We start from the raw sequence: 16,418 nt of genomic DNA on the forward strand, positions 1-16,418 counted from the left end.
TGATGATGCCACGTTAAAAGTCATTGAGCTCTTCAATAAGGCCATTCTACTGCCAATGTTTGTCTATGGAGATTGCATGGCGGTGTGCTTGATTTTATACACCCGTCTGCAAAAATAGTGGCTGAAATAGCCAAATCCATTCATTTGTAGGGCTGTCCACACACTTTTGTATATATAGTGTATCCGTTTTTATATTGGGTCTACCGTGTTCAGTTATCAAGGTGAAGGGCATACATGGAGAGAAATTGACAAACACAATAAAGTCACACCAGAACATCAGGGTAACTAAGAAAGCCAGTCATTTTACTGAATTCTCTGCAAAATACAAATATCTTTTCCCCAGCAGAAGAAACTTTGATTTTAGGATCCAGACTTTTTCACTACATACAGCTGAATCAAGTTCTATGAGATACAGAGATGTGGCTTTAATTGAATAATATCTTATCTTCAAGTGGCAACAAAGGCCAGCTTATGCCGCTGAAAGCCGCTTTCGCTTTCCCCAAACACTAACTTCAGACCTCTCCAACGTTTAGATTTCTAGAAGCTACAAAAGTTATTACAGACGGTTAAGCATTTTTAGCTACTCATTTCCCCCCCCACCTTTTTTAATGTATACAACTAAAATAAAGAAAACCGCAAACATGGTGGAGCAATCCAATAATCCCAAGTGAATAGTTGGTAATAGTTGGCAATGGTATACCACATGACTGTACAAGTGTATGTATACCACATGACTGTACAAGTGTATGGTCTCCCCTTTGCACTAGACGTGACCGATCAAACGGTAGCTGAGGTACTGGGGTGAGTCAGTTAGAGGGACTAGTATAGAGGCTAATACAGAATAATGGCATTTTACAACTGATCAACAGGTGAAGAAATACAGATGCTTCAAATCCATAACCAAAATAAAATATGAAATAAATCAAGCATGCTCAATGTCTTTGCTTACACAATATCAATAAATGCCACCTACACCTCAAAAAACACACCACAGCTCAAAGAAAGGGAGCTCTTGGTGTTGTGTTTTCCGTAATTCATTGGTGAGCAGGTGGCACAAAACAGCAAAGTAACTCAATCAGCTAAATTAACAAAAGTAGGATTTGGAAAACATACTTTTCCATGATACTCAATGACTCAATGAATATACAAAAAATGACACTTTTGTTTTATGATTTTAGCCGCAGTTCACAAGGAAATGCATTCTGATAACACGACACTATAGCTACTAAGTACTAGCTACTATATCTGCCATGTCTCAAGGAGGACATGTGATGGTATTCTCAACCTCTATCAACTATGAACAGTATGACCAAATCAAATTGAAATGGGAAACCAATTCTACATTTTGAGCAAATGCTTTTATTGATGTTTTTTTTTTCAATGCTTGCAATAACCATAAATGAATGTGAAAATAAAAGTTGAATAATATTACAACACAGAAATGCCACTGGCTTTGGTTTTCCACACATATGCTGCCTGAAATATCATGTTTTTTTTTTTTTAACCATTTGTATTGAATAAAAAAAAAAGAAAGAACACAGTAGGGGCTCTGCCCCTGTTTCTGACTACACAGACTGTATACAGCAACAACATAGTGAACTCGCATGAAATATGCACATAGAAATACCATAACACTTGAGTGACAACAGACTGAGGAGTGAGAGGCAGAGAGAAATGTGACTAGTTTCATGTCAAAAAAAAAGATATATATATATATTTGTCTGAAATCAACTGTTGTACTTCTCCCAAACCAGCATGTACATTTTTCCTACAACGTCTTGTTTGAATGCTTCATGTTACACTGCTGAGGAGGTTGTGGAACACTGCGCTGGTGATTGGACTGAGTGGGGTCAAATATGACACAACTCCTTGTGATTAACAATAGACCACCGATATACTCAACAGCTTGATCATTTGACACAAATACAATTTGGAACTATCAAATAAATATTGTAATCTGGATTTATGTGGTGTCCTGCACACAAGTTTGGGTCTCATTGTAATAATTGGCAAAGGATTTGCAGTGAAAAGATGAAATAAAATGTTCAAAATATACAGAATACATGGGCCAAAGGTCCCATCAAAGAGGATTTTGTTGGATATTGTTGTAGAAACTGACACATGCACAAATGGGCCATCATGGGTGATGTCAAAAATGTTCATTTGGCATGACGCATGTCATCTGCATGGGCATTAATCCCAAGTTCCAATCCCCACACAGTTTCCACAAATATGTTGTTTGTCAGCAAAGAGATCTATCTTTCTGAATTTACTCACAAACACAACTCTGTTCAACTGGTTCTCAAGGTTAGACTAAATACGCCTCTGAACAGCACTGTCCCAGGCGCAAATAAAACAAAAAAACAGACAATATGTGCAATTGCACATAGAAAACTCCACTAAGAAAAAAAAGAAAAAACATTATTATATATATTTATATATTAGAAAGCTATACACAAGCATGTTAATTCACAGATTTTTTTTTTTTTAAAGATTCTTAATATTATCATTATTATATATAATTAGAAACACGTTTAAAAACGAAACCTCTAGAAAGAGAAAACAGTTCAGCTAAGCATGGGTTCTCAGTCTGTTTTCATGGCTTAGGGTTTTTTCATTTCTCATCGGACTATCCGTCTTATATTAGCAAAGCTATCAAAAAACACATTCTGGCTTATAGAAACTACAAAAAGCCACAAAATTGCTTTGCATTGTATACCTTTCATATGAAAATATAAGCAAGTCTATCGTACAACAGTTTTTTTTTTTTTTTACTGAATATTTCATACAAGACCCAGGGTTTCTTGATTCAACTAACATGGCTCTTGGGTAAAAGGATGGTCCTATCAATGTGCTCCATGTTTGATGAGGAGCTTTATGTTTAGCATGGGTTCTCTCATCTTGGTTCCTCACATCTACCAATGGGCCTGTGGGGTATACCTGTACAATCCTTCAAATGTTGCATATTAGCTTTAATTTTGTATATGAATAATCTGTAATGTATAGCCACATTTGACCCCTCCCCTTTGCCCCTGCCCCCTCTATTTACATAAATACGTTGAACCTGCAACATGACATCATCTATCGTAACATACATTTTGCAAGGGAGAACTACGGAGAAAGTTAGCAATGAAATTGACTCTGTACACATGTATTGGTTGACCAACTCAAGTGCTAGGCTGTTCGCTCAGCAACATACGCTCTCGATTTTCCTCCAGTCACTGATTATCATTGAGGCAAGTTGTAAGTACTTTTACAAAACAGAGTACCTGACTTTTTTGTTGTTTATTTGTTGATATGCATATATTTACACATACACACACGTGTAAATATCTATGCATCATTTTTTTCCACACGGCACAAATAATGCATAGCTCCCCACCAAAAATATCCCTAACCCCAACCAACACCCATTTTATCTTGGATCACCAGTCCCATCCCCACTGCTTTATAGAACTTCAATATGTATAGCACACATACTCCGCAAAAAAAGAAAAAAGAAAACATTACAGTTAAATTTAGAAAAGCGTGCCCCCCTTCCTCCAATGAAACAGAAAGAGAGAGAAAAAGAGAGAGAGAGCACGGGGTCTGGGGGTGAGTGACGTGTCGCGTGTTGATATAGAGGGCGATGGTGTCGAGGCATCATTACGTCGCAGGGCTTGGGCAACGGCCAACGCTGGGCTATCATGTGGCCCACCCTTCAGACAGGCGCACGCGTTTGACCGAGGGACTCTCGCGCTCGTCCATGGCGGGCCGAGACAGTCCCAGTGGAGAGTGGAACTCGTTCCTGTGCTCGTCCCGGTCGCTGCCCTCATGGGAGCTGCTGCAGCTGCTCAGGCTGTCGACAGGGGAGTGGCCCGAGTCCTGGCGGGACGACGGGTTATGTTGCTGATGGATGCCGTAGCACAACGGTGTGCTACTGGTGCGATCTCTAGGAGGAGAAACAGGTTCGGACTTGATGTGCAGGCTTTGAGCAGAAGGCAGGGAGAGATTTGAACTCTGACATAAGTGATTGCTATTGCAATTTCTGTAGGAAGGAAAGGAAACACAAGGGGTTACAGAGTAAAGAAACATGATCATGCACCCGCAGTTACACACAGGCACACACGTTTACTACAAATCGCCCCATTCATATATCATATCTAGTCAAAAAATATCAATATGTATCAGTATTTTCACTATTGTTTCACCAACAAGCTTCATTTCAAGCTTCACTTCTCTTTGATTTGTCTACTGCTTGTGTGTATTTTCATATACTCACCCTAGCTGACCGAGGGCCGAATGCTGCATGTTCTGGAGGTGTTGTTGTTGCCAACCGCTCATGGAGCCCAGGTGGAGGGAGCTACCACTGTTAAAGCCGGACAGGGAGGATAGGTCTGCACTGCTCAGCGAGTATTCTACACAGACATACAGAGAGAGAGAAGGCAACCAGTCAAAACCAGTTCAGGCCAGTTCAACAAGGTTTGTAAAGTACATTTGTTTTGAATTATGGCTACTGAAATGAATAGTATAACAGTCAATTTCTTTCTCCTTATACATTGTTTCCTGCTGGGCCAATACAGGTGCCAATGAGTCACAAAGTGGGTGTGGGAGTGTTGCATTGAGGGATATATGTGTAGGAACAGCACCACCTGCTGTTAGGTTTTTGAAATTAAATGTTTTTAACATCACATTACGATGAGGCCATGTTTCAGGGCCGGACAACTTATTGTTGGCTGATTTTGCATTAAAATGCTATATTTATTTGATAATGAGCATGCTTGCAATAACTATCATGTCTGTGAAGTCATGCAAATCTGTATGTGTGAGATATAGATCTTATCAAATCAATAAGAATCAAATAAATCCTCAAATAAAAACATAAATAGCGGGGCGAGTGTGTGCCATGTATAGTTCACTTTCCAGACTCATTGATACCCTGAAAGTAGTAATAAGGACACACACACTGATGTAGAGTTTATATGTGACGAAGACTGTGTTTGTGTGTATGTGCATGTGTGTTTGTGTAGAACATGTGTAAAAGCAGTGGTACTTACCAGTACCGTATGAAGTGGAGATGGCTGATGGGTAACCGCCCATGCCTTGTCCTGGTAGGGTGGGCGTTGCTACTGAAACCACAGGGGTGGCCAATGACTGTGCTGACTGGGAGTTGTTTATTCTCTGGTTCTATGAGGGGAAGAGAAAAAGAGAGACGGAAAAGCATGAGTGCCATCACAAATAAAGTCAGCACCAAAGAAAAAAAAGAGAATAAAAATAGACTTAGTTGTTTTGTTTTTTTGCTCTGCAGATGCTAGAAGAATGAACAAGATGCCAGCTTCTTGGAAATTAATCACTTGACACGCGGCACTGCTGAACCCTGCCAACCCTATCATTTACCACCCCTTCTGAGGTTCCGCTGTCTCTATAGTAACCCTGCTGGTCTCCATGGCAACAGAAACAGCGACGGCTGGGAGAGGCACTTTATTGTGGCAGGGTGGTGCAGAAATTATGGCGGTTTAATGCCATATAAAAGTGTTCCTTTTGTTGCCTTTCATTTCCTGGTTCTGAGAGAGGGGAAGCATGTATGCTAAGGTGCCATGCAACGCCCCTCAAGCAGACATAGAAGGAAAGAATGAGGGAGGGGGTTGAAATGAGGGGGATGAGAGAGGAAAGAGGATAGGATGCAATGACTCAGACATACCACTAGGTGTCACCCTAGGTCCTGGCTAAACGATACCCCCCTCATCCCAACATGTACAACGCATGCCGCAGATCATGGAGGTTGCTCCTTTGTGGACAACGAGGATCATCTTACTCTTTACTTCAATCCTAACCTTAAATTCGTAAAAAGTAATCACTGACCTTTGAGCAGCTCTTGGGAGCAACACAATTACACCCATAGAACTTCTATTGTTAAAGCATAATGACTTGTCTCCCGTCTATCTAACTGAGGATGGTGGATGACATCTGTGTTTGGAGATTGTTATTATTTTTGGTTGCTAGTTTGCGTGACGGGCCAACTTACCAATAGCAGATTGACATCCTCAGACTGACGGCATTAGAGGGGAGGGCGATACATTCAAATTAGTTTCATTGGATGGAGGTAGCAGGCGGGTGTGGTTCTAAGGATGGACCTGCTAGTAGTGAGGCTACTAAACAGAAGCTCATTTAAAAAAGGAAATTAATTATTACTGCTGTACTCCACTAACAGTCTATCTATCTTATTAAAATCATAACTTATGACAGCACATATATCGGACAGCCTCAGCCACTTAAAACAAACACTCAAGAAGACAATAGAACATATACAAAGAAAATCAACTGAAGGGACATGTGTAAAAAAAAAGATGAAGGACAAACAGGGGTGAGGGGGGATGGAATCAGTACTGGAACTGGGCCTGGGGGTAAAGTGAATGAGCAACTCACCATGGAGGGCATGTTGTTCTTGGCTCCAGGGGGGATGAGCACGCGCAGGTCCGGCTTGCGGTTGTTCATGCCCAGGTTCATGGGTGGCGGAGACTTGGCCTGCATGCTCTTGTTCATGCTACCTGGAGAGGCCAGCAGACCGGGCGAGTTACGGTGGTGGTTCCCGTAGCCGTTGCCTAATGAGAAGAGAGGAAGACGAGAGAGAGAGAGAGGGAGCCATCAGTTATACTGTTCAAAAGACCGTCATTACTGTCTGATTGTCCTCAGACAACAGTAGCATGTTAAAGCATGTTTGCCGTATTCGGCGCTGCTAAAGACGGCGCCGAAGAGGATGGCTGACGTATTACATGCCCGTAACTGGCACTAAGACCGCACTGAACCAACTCTATAAGGCCATAAGCAAACAAGAAAATGCTCACCCAGAAGCAGCGCTTCTAGTGGCCGGGGACGTAAATGCAGACAAACTTAAATCAGTTTTACCACATTTTTACCAGCATGTCAAATGTGCAACCAGAGGGGAAAAAAACTCTAGACCATCTTTACTCCACACACAGAGATGCATACAAAGCTCTCCCCCGCTCTCCATTTGGTAAATCTGACCATAATTCTATTCTCATGATTCCTGCTTACAAGCAAAAACTAAAGCAGGAAGTACCAGTGACTCGCTCAATAAGGAAGTGGTCAGATGAAGTGGTCAGGACTGTTTTGCTAGCACAGACTAGAATATGTTCTGGGATTCATCCAATGGCACTGAGGAGTATACCACCTCAGTCATCGGCATCATCAATAAGTGCATTGACGACGTCGTCCCCACAGTGACCCTATGTACATATCCCAACCAGATGCCATGGATTACAGGCAACATCCGCATCGAGCTAAAGGCTAGAGCTGCCGCTTTCAAGGAGCGGGACACTAATCCAGATGCATATAAGAAATCCCGCTATGCACTCAGACAAACCATCAAACAAGCAAGCGTCAATACAGGATTAAGATTGAATCCTACTACACCGGCTCTGATGCTCGTCGGATGTGGCAGGGCTTGAAAACTATTACAGACTACAAAGGGTAACCCAGATGCGAGCTGCCCAGTGATGCGAGCCTACCAGATGAGCTAAATGCCTTTTATGCTCGCTTCGAGGCAAGCAACGCTGAAGCATTCACGAGAGCACCAGCTGTTCTGGATGACTGTGTGATAACGGTCTCGTTAGAGAATGTGAGCAAGACCTTTAAACAGGTCAACATTCACAAGGCCGCGGGGCCAGATGGATTACCAGGACGTGTACTCAAAGCATGCACGGACCAACTGGCAAGTGTCTTCACTGACATTTTAAACCTCTCCCTGACTGACTCTGTAATATCTACATGTTTCAAGCAGACAACCATTGTCCCTGGCCAAAGGAAGCGAAGATAACCTGCCTAAATTCGCATACCGCCCCAACAGATCCACAGATGACGCAATCTCAATCGCACTCCACACAGCCCTTTCCCACCTGGACAAAATAAACACCTATGTGAAAATAATGTTCATTGACTAGAGCTCAGCGTTCAACACCATAGTGCCCATGACCCTGGGACTACACACCTCCCTCTGCAACTGGATCCTGGACTTCCTGACGGGCCGCCCCCAGGTGGTAATGGTAGGCAACAACACATCTGCCACGCTGATCCTCAACATTGGGGCCCCTCAGGGGTGGGTACTTAGTCCCCTCCTGTACTCCCTGTTCACCCACGACTGCGTGGCCAAACACGACTCCAAAACCATCATTAAGTTTGTTGACAACACCAGGCAAACAATCTCTCCCTCTATGTGAGCAAGACAAAGGAGCTGATCGTGCACTACAGGAAAAGGCAGAACAGGCCCCTATTAACATCAACGGGGCTGTAGTGGAGCGGGTTGAGAGTTTCAAGTTCCTTGGTGTCCACATCACCAACGATGGTCCAAATACACCAAGACAGTCGTGAAGAGGGCACAACAAAACCTTTTCCCGCTCAGGAGACTGAAGAGATTTGGTATGGGTCCCCAGATCCTCAAAAAGTTCTACAGCTGCAACATCGAGAGCATCCTGACCAGTTGCATCACCACACTACAGAGGTGCTACAAAGGATAGTGTGTACGGCCCAGTACACCACTGGGGCCAAACATCCTGCAATCCAGGACCTATATAATAGGCGGTGTCAGAGGGAAGCCCATAAAATTGAGAGAGCTACCAGTCACCTAAATCATAGACTGTTTTCTCTGCTACCGCACGTCAAGTAGTACCAGACCTCCAAGTCTAGGACCAAAAGGCTCATTAACAGCTTCTACCCCCAAGCCATAAGACTGCTGCATTTTTAATAAAATGGCCACCGGACTATTTACATTGACCCCCCTCCTTTGTTTTGTACACTGCTGCTAGTCATTGTTTATTATCTATGCATAGTCACTTCATCCCTACCTAAATGTACAAATTATCTCTAACCTGTACCCCCGCACTGACTCGGTACCAGTACCCCCTGTATAAAGCCTCGTTATTGTTATGTTATTGTGTTATTACGTTATCGTTCGCTAAAAGTCTGTGTTTCAGACATAAGGAAGTGGATGGCTGCAAACTTTCTACTTTTAAACTCGGACAAAACAGAGATGCTTGTTCTAGGTCCCAAGAAACAAAAAGATATTCTGTTGAATCTGACAATTAATCTTAATGGTTGTACAGTCGTCTCAAATAAAACTGTGAAGGACCTCGGCGTTACTCTGGACCCTGATCTCTCTTTTGATGAACATATCAAGACTGTTTCAAGGACAGCTTTTTTCCATTTACATAACATTGCAAAAATCAGAAACTTTCTGACCAAAAATGATGCAGAAAAATTAATCCATGCTTTTGTTACTTCTAGGTTAGACTACTGCAATGCTCTACTTTCCGGCTACCCGGATAAAGCACTAAATAAACTTTAGTTAGTGCTAAATACGGCTGCTAGAATCCTGACTAGAACCAAAACATGTTATCATATTACTCCAGTGCTAGGCTACCTACACTGGCTTCCTGTTAAGGCAAGGGCTGTTTTCAAGGTTTTACTGCTAACCTACAAAGCATTACATGGGCTTTCTCCTACCTATCTCTCTGATTTGGTCCTGCTGTACATACCTACACGTACGCTACGTTCATAAGACACAGGCCTCCTAATTGTCCCTAGAATTTCTAAGCAAACAGCTGGAGGCAGGGCTTTCTCCTATAGAGCTCAATTTTTATGGAATGGTCTGCCTATCCATGTGAGAGACGCAGACTCGGTCTCAAAGTTTAAGTCTTTACTAAAGACTCATCTCTTCAGTGGATCATATGATTGAGTGTAGTCTGGCCCAGGAGTGTGAAGGTGAACGGAAAGGCTCTGGAGCAACGAACCGCCCTTGCTGTCTCTGCCTGTCCGGTTCCCTTCTTACCACTGGGAGACTCTGCCTCTAACCCTATTACAGGGGCTGAGTCACTGGCTTACTGGTGCTCTTTCATGCCGTCCCTAGGAGGGGTGTGTCACTTGAGTGGGTTGAGTCACTGATGTGATCTTCCTGTCTGGGTTGGCGCCCCCCCCCCTTGGGTTGTGCCGTGGCGGAGATCTTTGTGGGCTATACTCGGCCTTGTCCCAGGATGGTAAGTTGGTGGTTAAAGATATCCCTCTAGTGGTGTGGGGGCTGTGCTTTGGCAAAGTGGGTGGGGTTATATCCTTCCTGTTTGGACCTGTCCGGGGGTATCATTGGATGGGGCCACAGTGTCTCCTGACCCCTCTTGTCTCAGCCTCCAGTATTTATGCTGCAGTAGTTTATGTGTCGGGAGCTAGGGTCAGTTTGTTATATCTGGAGTACTCCTCCTGTCTTATCCGGTGTCCTGTGTGAATTTAAGTATGCTCTCTCTAATTCTCTCTTTCTCTCTTCCTCTCTCTCGGAGGACCTGAGCCCTAGGACCATGCCTCAGGACTACCTGGCATGAGGACTCCTTGATGTCCCCAGTCCACCTGGCCGTGCTGCTGCTCCAGTTTCAACTGTTCAGCACCTGAGGTGCTGACTTTCTGCACCCTCGACAACTACTTTGATTATTATTATTTGACCATGCTGGTCATTTATGAACATTTGAACATCTTGGCCATATTCTTTTATAATCGCCACCCGGCACAGCCAGAAGAGGACTGGCCACCCCTCATAGCCTGGTTCCTCTCTAGGTTTCTTCTTAGGTTTTGGCCTTTCTAGGGAGTTCTAGGGAGCAACCGTGCTTCTACGCCTGCATTGCTTGCTGTTTGGGGTTTTAGGCTGGGTTTCTGTACAGCACTTTGAGATATTAGCTGATGTACGAAGGGCTATACAAATAAATTAGATTTGATTTGTTACTTTACATTTTTTTTATTTTTTACTTTAGTTTATTTGGTAAATATTTTCTTAACCAACAGTTAAGAGTAAAGAAGAGTTAAGGGCTTGTAAGTAAGCATTTCACAGTACTTGTTGTATTCGGCGCATGTGACAAGCAAAGTTTGATTTGACGTTGTACTGCGGAAACCATTACTTCAAATATTAAAATGATTCAACTAGTGGAGGAGTGGAGATGCTACTGTCCTAGAGCCAGAGAGAGTGGTCATTTTCACCCAGTGATCCCACACAATTCTCCCATATCCGCCTGATTTGGTTGGTTTGTGAGGACATATTCTTTCCTTTCTTCGAGAAATGTCCGTTTTACCTCTGTCACTGTCATTTACCCTGCATCTAGCCAGTGAGTCGTGTTAAAAACGTCAAATTATGGCCTTGGAGACCACAGAGGGACAGGACCCATCATTTGGCCATCAGCGCTAAACACATGTGTTGCCTCTTCTAGACAAAGACCCTGCTTTGGGGTAGACACCCAATCCACATTCCTCCTCCGACAGACTGACTGGAGGACTGAGTTTAGCACCCACGCCACACACAAACCAGTGGGGCACCCTCCCAGCAACATCCCATTAAAAACGAGAGAGAGAGTGAGCAGTGTATATGCTTTGTTTCTAACCCAATCCCGCAGCCTGCTTTCCCCCCCCATTCCTAGGGGTAGAACAGAGAGCGCAGTATGGACGTTTCCCACTTGAAAGAGGGGCAGGAATTATACGTTAGACATAAATGAATTTCCTAATCATATACTCCAGGGGAAAATGAGTCGCAGATGTCTTCCTGGGCAATTTCCCCCCGCTGATCTTTGTTTAATTTGAGAGTGAGGTTTTTGTTGTTTGGAAATGAAAAGTCTCGAAAGCTCAATTTGAACAATCTGAAGAGTAAACGACCGCTAGCGGTGAAAGAAAATGAGGCTGTGACAAAAAACAACAACTAGAAAAACAGTGTGTGCGCATCCATGTATGAGTTACTGTGTGTGTGTGTGTGTGTGTGTGCGTGTGTGTGTGTCTGCATGCTTGGGTCCCTATGTGCAACATTGTGTTAATATAGTGTCAGAGTTTATGTGTGAGTGTGTGTGTGTGTGTGTCAGATAGTACTTGTCTGTGTGTGTGACTTTGAATGTGTCTATTACTGTACATGTCAATGATGAATGCATGTGTCCATTGAGGTGTGTCTGTGCATGACAGTGTACGTGTGCACAGAGCACGTGTATGGATGCACCTGTGTGTTTTGTATGGGAGCCTCTCCTAGAGCCACTCCATCCAGCTGCCTCATCAGCTCTGCTTGCCTCTCTCTCATCCTCATCGCTGGACTATTGTGCTGTGGAGTGAGCCCACGTGGAGAGACATGAATAGCGAATCAAAACAGCCGGAAAAGACTAGAAAATATCGGAGAATTACGTGTAGAAAAACTGAGACTGTCCAAAACATCCCAGACTAAAAAACTTCAACGTGACAGCTATCAACGTATGTCAGGTCAAGTCAAGGTAAGGCTGTTACTGTACAGCCCATCTGATTCATAGCTCCCGGCCCAGAGGCTGAGTGTACGGTGAGGAAGGGATTTCAGGCAGCCATTTTACAGCTCAGGCTCTAAATATGACTGGAGACTGGCTATAGCCCAGGAGATGGGATTTATTACCTAAGGCAGGCAATTGGCAAGCAATGTGGATGCTAGAGGTTCTCTACAGCTGCTAGTGACTGGTTTACAGTAGGTTGAGCTGAACTGAAGACACTTGGATTATAACATGGATTGGGTACGGATCTTAACAACTTGGCTACAGATAAGCAAATACAGTAGCAAGCATCTGACTACAGACATGCAGCCGCTCTGTGAGTCCAAGACATCAAGACATGATCGTTCCCGACACTGAAACTGACAGTCAAACCTTTCTCCTTCTACCGCTACCACCTCACGCTGCAGAATAGAGCAGTGAGTTGAGGCAGACAAGAAGCAACCGTTTTGAGGAAGTACCCAAATGAAAACTCACTGTCCAGATAAGAGTCAGCGACATCATCCGATTTGAAGTGGAGATGCAAAGGTGAAGGCTATTTATGTAGGCAGAGGAAGTCTGGGGATGCCACACTGTGACTGTACTCTAACACACTGGCTGCCTTGCCTAAAGGTGCAACTTTCCACATATGCCTATTGGGCCTCATGCACACACACGCACACAGACAGACAGACAGACAGACAGACAGACAGACAGACAGACAGACAGACAGACAGACAGACAGACAGACAGACAGACAGACAGACAGACAGACAGACAGACAGACAGACAGACAGACAGACAGACAGACAGACAGACAGACAGACAGACAGACAGACAGACAGACAGACAGACAGACAGACAGACGACACAAGACACACATGGCTGGTGTGGTTAAACCAATGTACATTTAACTGTTACTGAACAATTTCTGATGTCCTGTTGTGGTCTAACGGGTGTGTTCCATCCCACTTTCGATACGCAGGCACTTCCGTTGAGGTTTGCCCTAACGTGCATTGAAATCTGAATCCACCAACTGAACTATGGCGCCATGCTAGTTAACTAACTAACACCTTCTACTGTATCTATGCAGACTATGGACAAAGATATAGGGATCATTGAGCTTTTTTTGTACGAATAGGCCTTGTGTCTTCGTCTCAAGGCTCTTGTCTTGGACTAGAGGATTGGCAAACAGGACAGAGTGCATCTATGTTTCTGTTGAGCTGTGCCAGGGTCTATTCTGTGTACTGTATATCTACACTGTACAAAACATTGTTATTTCCATGACATAGACTGACCAGGTGAATCCAGGTGAATGCTATGATCCCTTATTGATGTTACTTGTTAAATCCACTTCAATAAGTGTACAGTCGTGGCCAAAAGTTTTGAGAATGACACAAATATTCATTTTCATAAAGTCTGCTGCCTCATTTTGTATGATGGCAATTTGCATATATTCTAGAATGTTATGAAGAGTGAGCAGATGAACTGCAATTAATTGCAAAGTCCCTCTTTGCCATGCAAATGAACTGAATCCCCAAAAAACATTTCCACTGCATTTCAGCCCTGCCACAAAAGGACCAGCTGACATCACGTCAGTGATTCTCTCGTTAACACAGGTATGAGTGTTGACAAGGACAAGGCTGGAGATTACTCTGTCATGCTGATTGAGTTTGAATAACAAACTGGAAGCTTCAAAAGGAGGGTGGTGCTTGGAATCATTGTTCTTCCTCTGTCAACCATGGTTAGCTGCAAGGAAACACGTGCCGTCATCATTGCTTTGCGCAAAAAGGGCTTCACAGGCAAGGATATTGCTGCCAGTAAGATTGCACCTAAATCAACCATTTATCGGATCATCAAGAACTTCAAGGAGAGCGGTTCAATTGTTGTGAAGAAGTCTTCAGGGCGCCCAAGAAAGTCCAGCAAGCGCCAGGACCGTCTCCTAAAGTTCATTCAGCTGCGGGATCGGGGCACCACCAGTACAGAGCTTGCTCAGGAATGGCGGCAGGCAGGTGTGTGTGCATTTGCACGCACAGTGAGGCGAATACTTTTGGAGGATGGCCTGGTGTCAAAAAGGGCTGCAAAGAAGCCAATTCTCTCCAGGAAAAACATCAGGGACAGACTGATATTCTGCAAAAGGTACAGGGATTGAACTGCTGAGGACTGGGGTAAAGTCATTTTTTCTGATGAATCCCCTTTCCGATTGTTTGGGGCATCCGGAAAATAACTTGTCTGGAGAAGACAAGGTGAGCACTACCATCAGTCCTGTGTCATGCCAACAGCAAAGCATCCTGAGACCATTAATGTGTGGGGTTGCTTCTCAGCCAAGGGAGGGGCTCACTCACAATTTTGCCTAAGAACACAGACATGAATAAAGAATGGTACCAACACATCCTCCGATAGCAACTTCTCCCAACCATCCAGGAACAGTTTGGTGACAAACAATGCCTTTTCCAGCATGATGGAGCACCTTGCCATAAGGCAAAAGTGATAACTAAAAAAACATTGATATTTTGGGTTCATGACCAGGAAACTACCCAGACCTTAATTCCATTGAGAACTTGTGGTCAATACTCAAGAGGCAGGTGGACAAACAAAAACCCACAAATTCTGACAAACTCCAAGCATTGATTATGCAAGTATGGGCTGCCATCAGTCAGGATGTGGCCCATGGCGGATTGCAGAGGTTTTGAAAAAGAAGGGTCAACACTGAAAATACTGACTCTCTGCATCAACTTCATGTAATTGTCAATAAAATAATTTGACACTTATGAAATGCTTGTAATTATACTTCAGTATTCCATAGTAACATCTGACAAAAATATGTAAAGACACTGAAGCAGCAAACTTTGTGGAAATTCATATTTGTGTCTTTCTCAAAACTTTTGGCCACGACTGTAGATGAAGGGGAGGAGATAGGTTAAAGAAGGATTTTTAAGCCTTGAGACAATTGAGACATGGATTGTGTGTGTGCCATACAGATAGTAAATGGACAAGACAAAATATTTAAGTGCCTTTGTACAGGGTATGGTAGTAGGTGCCAGGCGCACCGGTTTGTGTCAAGAACTGCAACGCTGCTGGGTTTTTCACGCTCAACAGTTTCCCGTGAGTATCAAGAATGGTCCACCACCCAAATGACATCTAGCCAACTTGAAACAACTGTTGGAAGCATTGGAGTCAACATGAGCCAACATCCCTGTGGAATGGTTTCGACATCTTGTAGAGTATACGCCCTGACAAATTCGGGCTGTTCTGAGGGCAAAAGGGGGTACAACTCAATATTAGGAAGGTATTCCTAATGTTTTCTATACTCAGTGTGTGTGTGTGCGTGTGTGTGTTTGTGTTTGTGTGTGTGTGTGTTTGTCAAGCTTGTGTGCATGTGCCTGTGACCTATGGAGATATTGAGAGAGACAATGAGAGCAGGTCGATGAAGGGTGTCCCACTCCCAGCTTTAGAACACCTTCCATGTCCATTTGTGTATTTGCAGTATGTAGCTGTCAGCAGCGGTTTGATCTCTGCTCTGCCTGCTTGTTTCACCATGTAGGAGAATGAACCAGCCCCTGTCACCTCTCAGTAAAAACACTGTCACCTCTCTGTAAACACACACACACACACACACACACACACACACACACACACACACACACACACACACACACACACACACATTACACATTATAGTGCCCTCAAAGCTCATCAATAAGCTAAGTCCCTGCCACATCGCTTTTACAAGGAGGTGACAACTCGACCTTCCAGTATCACACTGTGTCATGTGTTGCTTATCAATCAAATCTGTCTAACAATGTTGGCACCCGTGGCATGAGTGGCACAAGGGGCTGTGTGTGTGTTTCTCTAAGAACGAGGGACATTTGATAAGAAAATCAAACATCTGCAGCAAACACTAGGTCAAAACACTCACCACTGACAATTTGCTTTTCAAAGTAAAAGCGAACAAATAACCTCTGGAACAGCGGCCCCCTCACACTGAGTCACACACAACCCAGAACATCATTAAAACCTATGACCGGCTTCACAGAACGCTTCCATCTGTGTCTCTCCCTGTTTCTCCCCCTGCACACATGAATGGCTGAATATTCATCATGGGGTTTTTCCCCCTGTAAGATTTAAGAGGGACTTTAATGG

The 16,418-nt window shown here is 43.8% G+C and overlaps 1 protein-coding gene across 8 annotated transcripts in view; it reads right to left on the reverse strand.

Moving 5' to 3' along the window:
* Positions 1-282: 282 nt before the first annotated feature.
* mef2cb (myocyte enhancer factor 2cb) overlaps positions 283-16,418 on the reverse strand; it is a 100,813-nt gene continuing 84,677 nt past the window's right edge. For all 8 annotated transcript variants that reach the window (XM_036935519.1, XM_036935518.1, XM_036935517.1 and 5 more), the window contains 4 exons: positions 6,406-6,581; positions 5,037-5,166; positions 4,262-4,397; positions 283-4,027 (listed from right to left, as the gene is read on the reverse strand). In XM_036935519.1, the coding sequence (XP_036791414.1) occupies positions 3,685-4,027; positions 4,262-4,397; positions 5,037-5,166; positions 6,406-6,581 (785 nt within the window). In that variant the 3' untranslated portion in view covers positions 283-3,684. The remainder of the gene's footprint in view (positions 4,028-4,261; positions 4,398-5,036; positions 5,167-6,405; positions 6,582-16,418) is intronic.

This window comes from Oncorhynchus mykiss, chromosome 11 (assembly GCF_013265735.2).
Source record: "Oncorhynchus mykiss isolate Arlee chromosome 11, USDA_OmykA_1.1, whole genome shotgun sequence".
NCBI lineage: Eukaryota > Metazoa > Chordata > Actinopteri > Salmoniformes > Salmonidae > Oncorhynchus > Oncorhynchus mykiss.